This window comes from Chaetura pelagica, unplaced genomic scaffold (assembly GCF_000747805.2).
Source record: "Chaetura pelagica isolate M959 unplaced genomic scaffold, ChaPel_1.0 scaffold436, whole genome shotgun sequence".
Lineage (NCBI taxonomy): Eukaryota > Metazoa > Chordata > Aves > Apodiformes > Apodidae > Chaetura > Chaetura pelagica.
The window spans coordinates 812,157-828,796 of NW_009953651.1; the positions used below are offsets into that span (position 1 = coordinate 812,157).

General features: G+C 36.5%; 2 protein-coding genes across 2 annotated transcripts in view; both read left to right on the forward strand.

Annotated features, from left to right (window-relative positions):
• The window catches only part of TBC1D12 (TBC1 domain family, member 12), a 39,656-nt gene extending 23,972 nt beyond the window's left edge, over positions 1 to 15,684 (forward strand). Inside the window, exons 4-15 of the mRNA XM_010000112.1 lie at positions 2,729 to 2,844; positions 4,800 to 4,882; positions 6,458 to 6,575; positions 6,740 to 6,846; positions 7,516 to 7,596; positions 8,126 to 8,131; positions 8,980 to 9,068; positions 9,788 to 9,859; positions 11,705 to 11,833; positions 12,150 to 12,259; positions 14,224 to 14,482; positions 14,743 to 15,684. Coding sequence (XP_009998414.1) covers positions 2,729 to 2,844; positions 4,800 to 4,882; positions 6,458 to 6,575; positions 6,740 to 6,846; positions 7,516 to 7,596; positions 8,126 to 8,131; positions 8,980 to 9,068; positions 9,788 to 9,859; positions 11,705 to 11,833; positions 12,150 to 12,259; positions 14,224 to 14,482; positions 14,743 to 14,811 — 1,239 coding nt within the window. The 3' untranslated portion in view covers positions 14,812 to 15,684. The remainder of the gene's footprint in view (positions 1 to 2,728; positions 2,845 to 4,799; positions 4,883 to 6,457; positions 6,576 to 6,739; positions 6,847 to 7,515; positions 7,597 to 8,125; positions 8,132 to 8,979; positions 9,069 to 9,787; positions 9,860 to 11,704; positions 11,834 to 12,149; positions 12,260 to 14,223; positions 14,483 to 14,742) is intronic.
• NOC3L (nucleolar complex associated 3 homolog (S. cerevisiae)) overlaps positions 15,319 to 16,640 on the forward strand; it is a 16,026-nt gene continuing 14,704 nt past the window's right edge. The window contains exon 1 of the mRNA XM_010000114.1: positions 15,319 to 15,333. Within this exon, the coding sequence (XP_009998416.1) occupies positions 15,319 to 15,333 (15 nt within the window). The remainder of the gene's footprint in view (positions 15,334 to 16,640) is intronic.

The window sequence follows — 16,640 nt, forward strand, 5'->3', positions numbered from 1 at the left end:
GATATTTGACTTTCAATTGTGTCTTTACCTAGTTATGGAAGAGTATTAGCTCATATCTTTAGAAGTGAAATTCTGTGTCAGCTTTTGTCAGGTTTTTCTCCTGTGCCAAGAATTTTTTATTTTGTATAAATGGTTAAGGCTATTGGATTATTTATGTCTAGTAATACAAAATATTCCAGAAAAAAATATTTTAGTTGCACAGGGTTCCATGCATGTCTGATGATTCTGGGATCCAGTCTTCGTAGAGCACAAGCTCTTATTGAGAAAGAAGCATCTTCCATAGGGAAGTTCTGATACTTTGTCATACACTTCATCTTGGGAAATTTGCAGCCATGACAGAGCCTGAAGCTATTTTGGTCTCTGCTTTAGCTCTTCTAGTAACACTTTAAGAGTTTTCCCTCTGTTCATGTGTTCTTTTCTTGCAAAAAACAGCTGCTTGTAAAGTGTACTTACTTCCAGAAACACAGTTGGGTGATGAGTTCTGCCTTTTGTGGAAATCCCTTGTTGATTTTTTCCTCTGTCACTTTGGAAATAGTTGTTAGCATGTATGATAGCCAGAAGCCCTTGCACCATTCAAATGTGTTACATGTAACAAAAAAGTGAGAGTGGATTAATTTCTAATGTCCATCTTGCAGTGGTTTTTATTTAACTTGCATACAAATTAGGTCTGTAGGAATGTTGAAAAGGTTGGTACTGTTGGAGCTGCCTCATCTCTAGCCATTAAGTAAACTTGATTCTCTGACTCCTGTTAGAAAATACTAAGTGAGAAAGTAAATTGGAACTTCTACCAAGAGTATGAGAAATGGCATTGCTGTCTGGATGCTGACCTGTGGATGCTATCACAAGATGCATTCCTAACTAAATAATATGCTGGGCTAGTCCAAGGTGTAAAGCATGGCAGGAGTGCCTATAACGTCTCTGTGACTTTTGGTGGAATGAAATACTTCTAGGCTTAAGAACATGTATATTCATTCATACAGTGAATGTTTGTTTTCTGCTTTTTCTTGTGCTTGTGAATGTATTTATCAGTGATGATAGCAAATAGTTCCTTGCTCTCTTAAACTTTACAAGGTGTGTATCTCCAGATGTTCCTTCCAGCCTCAATGATTTTGTGATAACTTCCTCTTGAGATGAGATTAATATGACTTCACTGAGGTTGACTTTTTGGATCATTTTGTGTGTTATGACCAATGTGGAAGAACAGAAATTTTGTTACAGACCATTAAAATGGATAGGGTAAGGATGCTGTTGAGCAGAAGACTTTAAGCCACCTTAGTGTTAGGTGGTTTGAAGTGCTAGTGTTACGCACTTTGTGCCTTCTCTTGAAATGTGAGACTGCACTGTTGTAAGAGGTCTTTTCCTGTTTAACTTTATGGACTTCAACTGTATACTGAACTTTTAAGCTATATAATAGCTGTAAAGTTGTCAGCTCTGTTTCTGTCATGCTGTCAGTGGACACTGAATGTCTAAAGCCCTCTGTTTCTTCCTGGGGGAGCTAATGTGTACAAGAAGCTGTGTAATAGGTGAGAGATTGATTTGGGAGTGCTTTCTAGAGAAGATTATATTTGATTGGGCAGATACTTAATTAAAAAAAAATCGGTCACTTAAACATAAGACACTTGTTAATGTAAGAATTACGGTGAATATACTTGTACATCTGTTGCTTTAATAACTGTATAAGAACAAACTGTCTTTAGATTAAAAAAAAGCTTGTACAAGTTACACCTCCAATGGCTGTACTTGAGAATAGAGCTATGCGATCTGTGAGAGTACATTACTGAAGTACTTTGAATTTCTTTTTAAAAAAATGTTTTGTTTTCAACTCCTACTATTCTGTATTTGAATTCCAGCACATGGAAGACTTGGAGAGGAACTAGTGTTCATTCCTAAGGAGAGTGTGAACCCACAAGCTAACTTGGTTTAGGAATAAGTTGGAAGTCTTCTCACAGATAACCTTTTAAGATTTGCTGGATCGTAAGAATGAGTTTCCCAGTAATTTGGCAGTAAAATTTTATTAAAGAAGGAATGTGAAATTTGAGGTCTTCATCTGACTGTCTAGCCTTTTTCTAAATGAAGACTGTCTCATATTTCTGTTTTGTTGGGTTGCTCTATGGAAAAAGGAATGGAATTCTTTCTTTAGTGGTGTCATCTGTGTATTAAAGGCTCTTGGAAATTTCTTTCTAAGTAGATTGCATCTGAGTAAGAAATTATGTGAAACAGACTTGTAAGGTTAAATATTGTCATTCTGTCACTGATTAGAGTGTAGATAGTTCTGGATAATGTGGGTCTTGCTTAAGGCTTCAGAAGGACGAGGGGTACTGGTTATTAAGGGCAGCTAATATCAAAAGGGAAGAAATGGGAGAAGACACGTTTTTGTTAAAGGCTTTAGGTTTTTTTGTCAGCTTCACAGACTACTTAAATATAGTTGTGTGCTAATTTGTTTGGAAAGATTATGCAGATTTCCTAACTGATCCTTGGATGCTCAGTCATAATGTTGAGCTAGAATAGATCAAAGATAGAGTTGATACTAGAAACTGCTTTCTGATTCAGCTTTACTTAGCAGTCCTGGTAAGCTGCCCTGTTTGCTATAAGTAATTTCAATGTGTCGTGTTAGCTCCTTGCTGTCTTAAATTATTACATGATTTAATAAGTGTTAAGTAATATTATGCTTACTGATTTGATGTGATGCTGAAAGTTGACATTTATTTTTATCAATAATGTTGTTTAGGAATATGAAGCACGGACAGGAAGAGTGTATAAACCTCCACCTCCATCAGGAAGACGTAAAAATATTGAATTTGAACCACTGTCAACTACTGCTTTGATTCTGGAGGATCGGCCAGCGTAAGTACAATTCTGCTGTGGAACTGATGATGACTGAGTTTGTTAGATACACTTCTGAGGAACTCAGCTTCACAGGTCTTACGCAAAAGTATTGTTGGATTATTCCCTTTCAAATAATAGCCTGACAAATAGCTCCAGAAGAACTTTTAAGTATATTACAGTCTATATGATGAAGTCTTGCTGTAATGGGGCCACCAGTCTATTACCTACTGTATATCACAGCTGCCTGTGGCAGTGTTATGGGCATCCTTAATCAGGAGAATTCCTGAAGACTTCCATGAATTTCTTCCCTGCCATGTCGTGCGCTCCCTTCTCCTTCCCTCAGTCTGGAAACTAGATTTCCTATACCAGTGGCAGTTGTCACTTCAGCAAACCTGGACTCGGTTTACCAGAAGAGTCTTTTTAAAAAGGACAAGTATTATGTAGGTAACAGCAGGAGAGGTAAGAATTGCCTTTGAAATACAAGCAATACTTCCTAGTCACAAATGCTGAATGCTTATTTTGTATCTGGCAACTACAGTTAAATGCTTTGCTGTTACCAAGAGGAGAATGTTCACTGAAACTGTTCCTTGCCCTGGTTCCAGTTATGTTTTCATTCCTCCTTAAAACTACATCTGAAGGCAAGGAAACAGCAGATGAAGATGCAACAAAAACTCTAAGTACAAATACAAATAGAAAGGAAAAATGAACAATGATTTGTTCTATATTTTCAGCTGTACAATCTTCAGGAATCTGAGGGAAAAAGCAAGACCTACTGACTAGGAACACACTCTGTGAGGAGGGGGAATGGAACAAAGCTTTCAAATTAAACTTTGAGAAAGCTTGTGATGACACTGTTAAATGTTTGCTCTAATCAATTTCAAATAGGAAATGGAAGATACAACATACAGGGTTTCCTTTGAGATTGTCTCTAATGGTATATAATCTCATTAATTGTTCAGCCAAATATCTTGAATAGTGACACCTATAATAAATGGCTATGATTTTTGGGTTTTGTAAATACCTTATTTCTTTTACTATTTGATGGAGAGTAAGATGTGCATTGACTGGTTTGCTGATGCTTTTCTGTACTTTCAAAACATCACAATTCACAAAGTAACATAAGTATGTTTTTACAAATGACACTTGTTTCAAATTTGAGTCCCATCCAAGTATGTAATGTGTCGCCACATTGTGTCCTTATAAATATATTCTGCTCTCACTTTCACTGGAAATTTAGTAAGAAAGTACTTGTGTAAGAGGAGGCAGAAAGCTTCTTTTTTCTTTTAAAAAAATATTAAGATGATGAAACTGCCTTCTGTTTATTTTGAACCAAAGTAGACTAGAGATTGGGTAAGAGACTGAGACCAAATGTTTTCTGCTTTGTTTTGGAATGAGTTTGCTTGGTCAAAAGTGTGTTTGGCAATTAGAGGATCACTGTGCAGCTAAAATTCAAATGTATTTTAATCTGATGAACTCGCATCAAGTTTCCTTAGCTGTAGCTCTGATGTCAATGGGGATATATCCTTTCTTCCTTTGCTAAACCTATCTAACTATAATAAATAAAACCATTTACCTTTTGTTTAAAAGACATCATCATAGATTTCATATGAACAAATAGAGTATTGATCTGCTGGTGTATTTAATTATTAAATATGCATGTACAGAAATGCATTGGAATACATATTGTTTAGAATATCAGTTTTCCCCTTTTGTCACTTCATGCAAACTTCATTTGTGCATCATTCCAGATGTTCAGCAAATCTAGTAACCCTTAACCCTGCTTTGGAGGAAGCTATGGGAGGAGTAATAAACAGAAGCAGTAAGCATCTGGTAGACTTGTACTGTTGTTACTGAAACACTGGTAGTGTGACAACCCCAAAGTTCACCTTAGATAAAAGCCAAATTAAAACCTGTTTTGAAATGGTTCAGAATGTCATTTGTGTGTATTGAATTCAGGAACAACTTGTTTTCAGAAATCTTCCTGCCAAATCAGTGGAGGAGGCTTTACGTCATCGACAAGAATATGACGAGATGGTGGCAGAGGCAAAAAAAAGAGGTACGTTAACTGCCAGTAATCACTATAATTCTTTTTAACTGTGCAGCAAAAATAATTTGTCTTGTAGGCTAGAAGGTACAGTAAACAACAACAACCTCTTTTAATATCTTGGTTATTCCCTGGTATGTATGTACATGTAGTTTAAAACAGAACTCATCAAATTATTTTCTTATTTCAGCACAGTGAACCCTAACTACGCTCAGAAGTCAGTTCAACCTTTTACTTAATTTTTAAGTAGAAACTTGATAATTTCTTTTAAAACTACTTGTGTAATGCAATCAGCTAGGAAGTTTCTGGATGGTACTCTTCCCCTCTCCCCTCCCCAAGGCGGGTTGCTGCAGTTGCCACTGAGAGTCAAAGTCTAGTAAAGCTGTCTGCTTAAAGATCTATTTTATTCAGGATATTGAGATAAATTCTAGTGTCAAGACTGATGAAAACTGGAGGGTTTTACCGCCAGCTATACCTGTGTGAACCTTCCTACTCCCACTAGATCTGTTTTTTAAATTAAACGTATCTGTAGCATCTGATACTGTGTCAATCTATGAATAGTTGCTGAAAGGCCTTCTGTACTCATGTGCCTAGTATTCAGGGAGCAAGCTATTTTGAGAATCTGTGCTGCATGTTTTACTTGGGCTATTGTCAGAAATACAAGCTTCTGAAATAATCCAGCCTCTATTGATCTGTGGCACCTTACTCTGAAAGATGTAGTAAGAAACCCAGGGCATTTGACAACTTGTTTCACTCCTCTCTTGCATACATCTTGTAAGGTGTGATCTGTGGTCTGTATTCTCTTAACTGCATCTTTGGAGGGTCAGTCGTGTATGGTGTTTTAGTACATGTGCCCTAGTATTCATTAAACTAACTACTGCCACACACAAAGCCTCAGTAAAAATAACTTAATGAAGCTGGTCAGCTGTATCTGTTTTCCAGGGATGGCACGTTACTTACCTGATGTCTAGTGCATCCCTAAATAGAAAAAAATCTCACAATTTTACAAGAACAATTTCTGTGGTTTTTAGTGATGACAAGAGAGCACTGCTCTGCCCTTGTTTTAGTCTTTTTAATAAAAGGGATCTACAAATTATCCTTTTTAAAGAGAAGGCAGAATACTTGTCTCCCTTTCAGCTTTGTGGCTTTAGGGCTTCTTTCCAGAAAAGAAAATATATAATCCTCCTTAGGTGGAAGTTTCAGTAAAATCTGAAAAATTTAAAAATGGATGTAGAATTGCGCTTTTGAATAGTAAGCTATCTGTAATTATTGCTGGTCAGTCTAAGTTGGTAGAATGTGGTGTGAAATTAATTGCAGGAAAAACAGCTGATGATGTGATTACTTTTTAGTCATTCTGTGTACTGCTTGTCTAAATTGCTGTATATTTGTATAACTTAAAGCTTAAATAAAAATATTTCCTGAGAAATACAACTGCAATCAAAAAATAGTACCATCTAGCTCATGTGCAACTGTAATTTACACTTGATCTCTTTCAGACATCACCTAAATTATTAGATAATAGTAAAATTATTTACCTGATAAAGTATATACACTAATACAGAATTATTAACATGTTATACTTAACAGAAATTAAAGAAGCACATAAAAGGAAAAAAATCATGAGAGAGCGTTTCAAGCAAGAGGAGAATATCGCTAGTGCTATGGTGATTTGGGTCAATGAAATACTACCTAACTGGGAAGGCATGTAAGTAAAATGCTGTTCTGTACATGAGACAGGCCTGGCTTGTTTCTCCTTTGGAAACAGAAACAACATACCTTGATTTACTTGTCCTGTTTTGTCATTTGCCATTTTTTAGAAGATGAGACACACAACATAGACCCTTTTCTTTTATTTCTTCCCTCTTTTAGGCGTGCTACCCGAAGAGTTAGAGAGCTGTGGTGGCAGGGATTGCCACCAAGTGTACGTGGGAAAGTTTGGAGTCTAGCTGTGGGAAACGAATTAAATATCACTCCTGGTATGGCTCAACAGATCACGTTTTTATGCAGAATGAAGTTGTTTATTTTCAAAGAAATGTTTAAGCTTTTGTTATGAAAAAAAATAATAAATGAAGGTATATCTGCTTCTTGAAGAACTGTATTTCACAACCTTAGGAACAAGTGTTTTTATAATTGGGCATCATAATATATTATTGAATTATGGAAAAAGTTTCAAAAACTGCTTACAAAAACATCTTATTCTAACAAGTGATAAGGTGTCCCTCCCCACAAAAAAAGTAAATTTTGTGTTTAAAATCAAGAATTTGTAGCTTTGCTTTCTTAAGGGGGTGGAAAGGGGAATTGCTTTATTTCGTAACTAATGGTTTTGATGAACTGGAAGTGTCCTAACCCATTCACAAAAATAAAAATCTGAACATTTGACACCATTTTCCTTTTGTAATTTGCATGTTCACCACAAAAGAAAGTATAATACAGTGCATACTATAAAACTGTATGGTGGCACTCCAGTGGTTATTTGTAACAATCTAATAGATTTTTTTTCCCCTGCCCCCAGTGGTTAAAATTAAACTAAGCAACAAAACTAAAGCCAAGAGTAAGTAAGTACTTTGTGTGCTTTTGTTTTGGATGGGTCCTTTCCTTACTTGCTTCTTCTTTTTTTGATGTTGGATTTGTTTTGTTTCTTGCAGAACTTTATGAAATCTTCTTGTCGAGGGCTAAGGAACGATGGAAAAGCTTCAGTGAGACAAATTGTGAAAATGACATAGAAGGTGAGATCTCCTGAATGCTAGACAGCCTCCTGTTTGCTTTTCCAAATCCAGAAAGTCTCACAAGTTCAGCTGCAACTGCAGCATTAGGAATACTTGTTAAAAGTGCTCTGAGTCATTCCCTGCTTAAATGTTTGTTTTCTTACAAGTCAGTGAGTAAGGAGCTTAACAGTGTTTACTAAATATCAATGGAAGATGCACTGAAATACTGCATGTGCTAGTTCACTTTTGAATTAATGTCTTTTTCTCTGAATTCCTGAAACACCAGAACTAACCTCTCATGAAAACTTTAGATTAAATCTGAAGAGAAGAAATAGAAAACTAAATTACAGTATGTGCTGTTGCTTAAATCTGCTTAGATGGTTCTTATGTTGGTATCCCACAATTTTGGGAAAGATGAAAATTATTCTCAATTTTTTTTTTATTGTGGAACCAAAAGGTGAAGAATATACAACATATTACACATTTTGGATCCCTCTTGGGGTTCCTTTGTTGCCCAGGTGGCCTTTCCACCCTAATTTATTAAGTGGAGATGCTAGCACACTTTTTAATGTATAATGGAGTTTTGTCATTGGCATATTGGTGTCTCCTGTGATAATTCTCCTTGTGAAAAATAGTATCAATGGCGTTTTTAATGGTGATATATCCTTGTTATAAACATTAACTCCTTGTACTGTTAAGTTACTTTTTACAATGCTGTCGTATGTGATACTGTCACTACCAGACCCTATGAAATAACTTTTTTTTTTTTGGAGTTGGTCCATTTTTTGGGGAAAGAAAATACTGTTGTAATGGAATAAGTACTTTTTTGTCATTGGCTATTCTGACTACTTGGCTACTTTGTAAATTTTGGTCTTTAGGCTACCTCTGATGCATCAGAAACTTGTATAAGCAAATTGTTTGTGTACGTGACTATAAATATGTTTATCATTAGAAAACACATTTGCAATGCCCCCTGGGTTGTGAGGTGGCTGTTTGTTTTTTTGTGGAGGTGTGGGCTGAGTGTGGGGAAAAGGCTTAGGTAATTTATTTATTTTGGAAAGGTGGTAGTTCTGCATGGGAATGGAAAGGGGAAGAGTCCGATTTGATTGTGTCAGATGTTCTGGTAAATGTAGTAATAATGGAAAACTTAAAGGATGTTAATCTCTGGTCAAAAAGCAAGCCAGCCCACTGTTCTTATTATTAATAACCAAAGTAGCAAAGGTATATCAATGCACATTTTTAGCTCTTGTAGTATAACACTGCAGAAGTGCACTCCAAGAATTAGAACTAGGTAACTTTTTTCCTTAGATCCTAAAAATCTATGTTCCTGTGACAGTTTTATTCTGAGGTCTGCAGAATTCATCTATCAGTTTTAGTAAGTGTTGGTTTTGTTTGCAGATGTAGGTGCATCTGTTGCTGATCGTGAGGCCAGTCTGGAGCTAATTAAATTGGATATATCACGCACATTTCCATCCCTGTATATTTTCCAGAAGGTGAGATTTCTGTAGCTTTAATTATAACAATTTTAAACGTAGTTAAACAAACAAGAAAAGAAACCTAGCTGGATAAATATGGAACAGCTTTTAGAAGTTTGTATAAAACAACAGAAGTAAAATTATTTTTTTTCTACATAAAACAACAAATAGTAATTGCTCTTAATTAAAGAGAATAAAGTTGGGACACTTACTGATGGACTTTAAGGCTTTTTCTTCTGGAAAAATTGCATGTGGTTCCTATTAAAATTACATGCAAAAATGAGAATTTTCTCACTGCTTTTATAGAAATCTTGATGTGTTTTAGCACATATTATCAGGCTTTATGATTTTTCTATAGATATAATACACATGTATATACAATAGCATTCACTATTGTAATACAATAACTTGTGTAACTGAGAATTTAAACATCCTCTGTTCTGAAAAAGGAAAAAACAACTCAGATACCTACCAGATATCCTCATTTTCTATTATGTACTTATCCCACTGAATTATTTCATAAGCTTAGTGGTCTGTTACTTTAACGTCTCAAAAGCATACATGGTAATGCTTGGAGTAAAAACTGGTATTATTCTAGATGTGAACAGTAATTCACTGGCTCCCTTGCATCTTAAAATACTGGCTTGTTTCTTTCCTTATATTTACCAAGTGATTTTTGAAAAATATTTTGTTTTTCTTTCTCCTCTTTTACCTCCTCGTCGCTCCCCGTGTGTTAGGGTGGGCCTTATCATGATCTCCTGCATAGTGTTTTAGGAGCATATACGTGCTACAGACCAGATGTGGGATATGTAAGTATTTGCTGTGAAATGTTTATAACATTGCAAATAAGCTTAAGATGTCATGCATTAGAGTGTATTGAATAAGTAGGTTATCTAAACTTTATGCTACTAATGCTTAAAAAAATAATTCAGGTTTTGTACGTACTCATTTTGTAGTAGTTACAATGTTATTCTTAGAGATAATTAAGCTGAAAATATACAGAATATTAAGGATGGGTTGTAATATCTCAGTTGCATGGAAAATTTTAAATGGATGTGCTCACAAAGCTTTATAGTTCTGACATACCCAAAGTATCTATGGAAAACCCTGAAACGCTGGCAGACTTCCAAGGAGCACGTAGCCGGTTCTGTTTCACTGTTGCCTTTTTCTACAGTGATACTCCCTACTTTATTGCACATCCTAAAATCCAGAAAACTCCTTATTGGTGTCTGGTTGTCAAAGATTAATTGCTTCAATGGAGTTCAGTGAAGTTAATAAAAAACCCTCGACAACCACTAACCAAAACCCATAAAAAAACCCGCAAACAAACCAGCCAAACCTGACATCTCTCTGGATGGTGTCAGCTTACAGAAAGAGTTAAATAACAAAAAGTTGCATTTTTATTTTTCTTTCTTCCTGGGGTTAGCTAGGAATACCTTTCACAAGATTTAATTGCTCCTGGGATTAAAAAGAAGTTGTAGAGTTTTAGGTCTGATCCATGCAACAAAGCATTATTTAGCACAGGGTATATTTTCCTTTCTAAATCAGACATCCTTGGGACTCTGCATCAATATCTACTTGTTTTTTCATGTTCATATGTTTTCAGCCCTGAATTCTATTATCTGTGACCTCATTTCGTAGACCATCCCATACTTTTAAGTGAGATTACAAACTCTGCGGTTTCTGAGTTTGCTTATTCCCAGGGTGGAGTTTTAAAAGGCAAACAAGTAATTTTTCATGGATAGGCCTTCTCATTTTCATTAGGAAAACATAATTCAACAGTCACAGCCAGCTTGTATATTTCTGATCATACATTTTTAAAATGTTAATATGACAGTAAATTTAACATTGTGTCTTATTTCTACAACCAACTATCCCACAAAAATGCAAAGCTGCCAAACTGTTCTTGATGCATACAAATATTTTCCTCCCTAGTTGGTTAAAATACTGAGTGCATCTTTCAAGTGAGGAGCAGGCAGCATAAATGCCTGGAAAGAGCAGAATAATAATAATTGCAGTTGAAATTAGTTAAATTATTGTAAGTATAATGAGTATTCACATCATCAATAAACAACTACAAGGCTCTTCGTTTTTGTTGCAAGCTGAAGGGGTTTTTTTGAGAGTAATCATGGAAAAATGTAAACTTGCATTGCAGCTAACCACTTAAAAGTAGTGTGAACAAATATTGTTTGGCAAGTGAAAATATATGTATTGACTGTTCTCAAACAGAATTTTGTTTCAATTCCAACATATCTGTCAGGGTCTAAACTGTCCCATATGTGAGGTTTTCCTCCCTGCCTGCTTTTCCTTTAGCTTAACAATGAGCTTAAGGCAAAGTGTTATCTCTTACGAGCTCAGCCCCCAGTCTGTGTGGTTTTAACTTTCTTGCATTCCAAGTCCCAAGCACTTGTGATCATGAGACCTCCCAGAACTTCTATCAAGCTCTTAAAACTGGCATCTGAAGAAACACTCTGTCTTGCTGAAATCAAATTGACTGCATGCATAAAAAATATTTCTCTGTATTATTTGTTCATCTGGAAATGTTATGCAATGGTGTTTGATATATTGCAGACTGTAAATATTTGCATTTCCAAAGAAGTACGATATACTGAACCTACTCACCTATATTTGCCCAATGCTTTTCCCACTTGAAGGTACAAGGGATGTCCTTCATTGCTGCTGTGCTCATTCTCAATCTGGAAGAGGCAGATGCTTTCATTGCCTTTGCTAACCTTCTAAACAAGCCATGCCAGCTGGCCTTTTTCCGTGTGGATCACAGCATGGTATGCACAGAGTTTTCTGGTTTTGAACCATAACATTCTTTTGACTTGAAGTAGAGTTGATTTATTGATGGCTTCCTTTTATCCCATTGAATCATGGAGAACTTTAACCTGTGGTTACCAAACTGAAAATATCAGACACTAATCTATAGAACACATCCCACTGCTTCTGTTTTTCCTCTAGAAACACTTGTTGTACTTATCCTAAGAAGCCACATTATGCTCTGTTGACATCCTCGATTCTTGGTGGGGTTTCTGTTATTTTACAGCTAAACATTCTTTTGATGACTACTTATGAGATGCTTTACTGTCTCTACAGATGCTGAAATACTTTGCAGCCTTTGAAGTATTCTTTGAAGAAAATCTTCCCAAATTGTTTCTTCATTTCAAATCATACAGTCTTACTCCAGACATATACTTGATAGACTGGTGAGTTTAGAGAATATAGCAAACCTAACCTTGCAAATGTTGAAACACTTTCCATTTTGCTATGTGATTTTCAGTAATAGAAATATAGTGTCAAAATAAAAGCATTCAATAGGTGTTTGTGTACCTCAGCTTTCTAGGTCTTGTGAAATTGTGGTAAACTGTTTTGAGCAACTGAAGTTACTCTGTCAGGATTCAAGTTTTATGATTATGGATTAGGAGTGGCATGTATTCAGATACAGGACTCCTGTGTGTTTCCCTGTCTTGTGGCTGCAAGTAGGAGTCAGCTACGTGTGACAGGAGTAGGGGAGTGGAGACTTCACTTTAGTTGTCTTATGGCTGATAGTGACTTGATGAAATGAACATAATCAGCTACTGAAGAAAGTATGGATATAGGAATATAGAATTTGAAGGAGGAGGATGAAAGTTAGGATCTGGTTTGGGAAGGGATAGGCTTTGAAATACAGTGAACATTTTGAAGTAATTAACGTTCCAAAGCAGAAAGTACCAGACTATGTGATGTGCCTGTAATGGAAGACAATCATGCAAGCATCCTTGAAGTGTGTGTAGAGCTGCCAAATACGAAATGTCTATTCATGAGGGCATGTGTATAAGGATGTGCTTCATGTAGGATTATTATATGGGTTAGAAGTTTCTAATAGAGTAAATTGAATTGGGTAGAATTAAATAATATAAAATCATCATGTCATGTGAGTTATTTGGGAATGAAGAACTTAAGCTGTAAGGTGCAGCTTATTAGTAAACAGTAACTGTCAGCAGGAGCAGGTGATACAATAGCAGCATTGAGTCAGGAGCATGATGCAGTCCTGAGAGTTTAGGCAGATGAAGAAGGCTATCTGTGTTGTGGAAATAGTGCTGCTTACAAAGTACTAGAATATTCTGCTTCCAGTTACATGTAAGAAGATTGTTATTCCTGCATGCAACAGTGTGACTGTGCACAGGGGGAGCTGTGAGGGCTGAACTGCCCCAGGGCAAGTGTGGGGCTGGTCAGTGGCCTCAGGGGTGGCATGGTGGGTGTTGGTCTCTTTTGTCATGTGACAAGTAATAGGACAAGAGGAAACATCCTGAAGTTGTGCCAGGGGTGGCTTATATTGGATATTAGGAAAAATTTCTTCACCAAAAGGCTTTGCAAGCACTGGAACAGGCTTCCCAGGGAAGTGGTTGAGTCATTGTCCCTGAAGGTGTTTAAAAGACATGTAGATGTGGTGCTTAGGGACATGGTTTAGTGGTAGACTTGGCAGTTCTGGGTTAATGGTTGGACTTAATGATCTTAAAGGTCTTTTCCAAGCAAAACAAATCTATGATTCTATGTTCCAAAGATGGCTGTGAGACAGAGAGAGCTCCCCTTTATAAAAGGGAGAGTAGAAGAAGTTGTGGTTGCCTGCAGTGAGGAGTGTTTGGAAGTTCCTGAACCACTTTCCAATAGGAATAATGGGGAAACGGAGAACGTTGCTTTATATCACAGGAGCCGTTATAAAATGGAATTCCTGAATTCTCATTAGTACATTAGTGGGAGGTAACCTTCTATGGAGATGATTGGTGGGCTTAGCTTTAGTTGGAAAAACAAATAATGAACAGAGCTGTTAATCCTTTCCATTTATTATCCATACAGTTTAAGTTACTCAGTTATGATCTTTGTTGCATAAGTTCTTATTTGTATATTATACTGTTTGAGTGTGAAGATGTAACTTCTCTAGCCAGATCTTCCTCAAGGAGGTGATTTTCAAATGTAGGATTTCCTGTAGCATGAGGAGAGATGGGTTTCAGAGTATCATTCTGACTTCAAAACCTGGAGACTTGTGGATCTTTGAAATATGGAAAGAAATAAGAACATAGGAAATAACTTCTCACTCTTGGCTAATGCAACTGAGATTTAAAGGAGGTTGAATTTTCATTTTTCTGGAATAGGCTAAAGTTATAACTGTTCCTTTTTTTCTCAATTGTAGGATCTTTACACTCTACAGCAAGTCTTTACCACTTGATCTTGCCTGTCGTGTCTGGGATGTTTTCTGTAGAGATGGAGAAGAATTTTTGTTTAGGACTGGATTAGGAATCCTTCGGTTATATGAAGATATTCTCCTGCAGATGGACTTTATTCACATAGCACAGTTTCTAACAAAACTTCCAGAAGACATTACATCAGAAAAGCTTTTTAGTTGTATTGCAGCTATTCAGATGCAGAATAGTAACAAAAAATGGGCACAGGTGAGTTTCTTGGAGACAGACACATAGATTATATATGTGTGTGTATATATATATATGTAAAATCAGACTTGTCAGCACATGAGTATATGGGGCACTTAATGACTACTTGATACAGCATGTCTGACTTCTGAGCAGTCAGCACTTGCTTTCTAGTGTCTTGCTCTATAAATTAATCTCCATGCTAATATTGTGGTAGCTAATATTGATCTTTTTTTGTAAGACTGGCCTTTTAGTATTCATTAATTAATTTACTTTTCCAGGTGTTTGCCTCACTGATGAAGGACAACAAAGAAGGGGACAAGAACCATAGCCCAGCACTGAAAAGCTAATCGTTATGTTGAGGTTAATTGAAAATGTGGAAAACCACTTGATGACAAAGGAGCTTTCATATTGCTTGTATGTGGAAAAGCTCTACAGAAAATGTGAAAATGAGATTGAAAACCAACACAGCTCTCAGTGGAGTAATGAACTGATGAAATCTTCACCCTTTTTGCCAGTATTAGCTTTTGTCATGGGAAGATTTGTTTTCACACGGAATACTAAAACCTATGAAACTGAGAAGCAGGGGAGTTCATATTTAATACTTTAAAAGAATCAGCTCAATGCAATAAACATTTGTAATAACTTCTGTTGGTACTTTAACAAAAATTTTGAGACATAACTTTTTTTACAAATACCACAAAGGCACTTTTTTGGGGGGATGAGGGAAATGCTAAATCTTAAGGCCCTGAAACTGCTATCCAAACCAAATGCTTTGGTACAAATATTACCTCCAAAATTAACCATTTGAAAGTATTGAGGACCAAATAAGCTTGTTTGGTATGTTTGAGTGCAAGATGGTTAAAAATTGGGTAAGGGGTATTGTCTTATTTACTTCTTGTGTTTTGTTTCTTTAAGTTGCAGCTTCATTCTTCAGTCTGGGCAAATGTAATTAACTCAGGAACTGTGGAAGTATTGTGCCCAAACCTGTTAGAGCGAAAACATCTGAATTTTAAACAGTGGTAAGATCAAGGCTATTCGCTTCAGACTGTTCAGCTTTCAAAGCAAGTGGTGTTAAGCATTTGTTTTGGTGTATTGGTTATTAACAATGAAGTGGGTATTCTGTGAAAGGGTTTTAGCCACCAGAAGCTTTATTTTGTTGAGCCATTTCCAACTAAAAACTACTTGTATGGATTGATGAACACTAGATTGACAAAGCTATCTGCAGACTTTGTGTTGTCAAAGGAGCAGCCATTTTTAACACTTCGGAATAATGCAGACACAGAATAATTTTTGAAACTTATATTTTATTAGTGTGCAATACTGAAATCCAAAAAGCATCTGGTTTAGTGATATTTAATTTTTTAACATCTTTTAACTGTGAGACATAAGGTTGTGCTGTATGTGTCACAGCAGATATTTTCAAACGTTTCTCAAAGATGCTGTACAAGAACTTGTGATTGTAGGGGATGGAAATTTTAAACTGGGTAGCACTGCAGGTAGGGAGCACTTGCATTCTCTTGGTCCATTTTTGCTAATATTTATGTAAATAAATTCCTTACATGTGGGGTTTTGTAACTGGTCCCTCTGTGGAAATCAACCATTACATACTTCTAAGTGCAGGAGGCTTCCAGTTGTCTGGTGTTTAAAAGCAGTCTACGTAATTGGGGTAAAGATTTAGTGTGGTGTAACTTACATGGCTATCTGGTTAAAAACTACATATATGCTACTCATAACATTACAATTTGAAATTTAAATGTCAGATTTTTCTTAACTTATGTATTCACTACTTTAATTGGATCCAATTTGTCTTATATTTTTGTGTTATCTTGTACAGTTTTCTTACTTTTCAACTATAAATCTGTATATAACTGTAAATAGAAGGGTCAGGCCTTCCTTTAAGACCACTAGTACCAGTTCCTGTGTAAATAAAACTTACAGCAGCGGTGCTCGGCGGTTCTTTGTCGCTCCTCCCAGCCGCGCTGCTCAGCGGGGAACCAGGCCTGGGGGCTGCTGGGCCCGCGCCCCCCGCTCCCGGCGCCTGGACCTCCCGGGTGAGCTCAGCTTCCTGCTTCCCCTCCGGGGATGAGCTCGGAGGCGGGTGCGGGGCGGAGGGTGGAGTACGGACATAAGAGACGTATAGATTGGCTATGAAAGATGGCGCCGGGGCCGTCCTGCC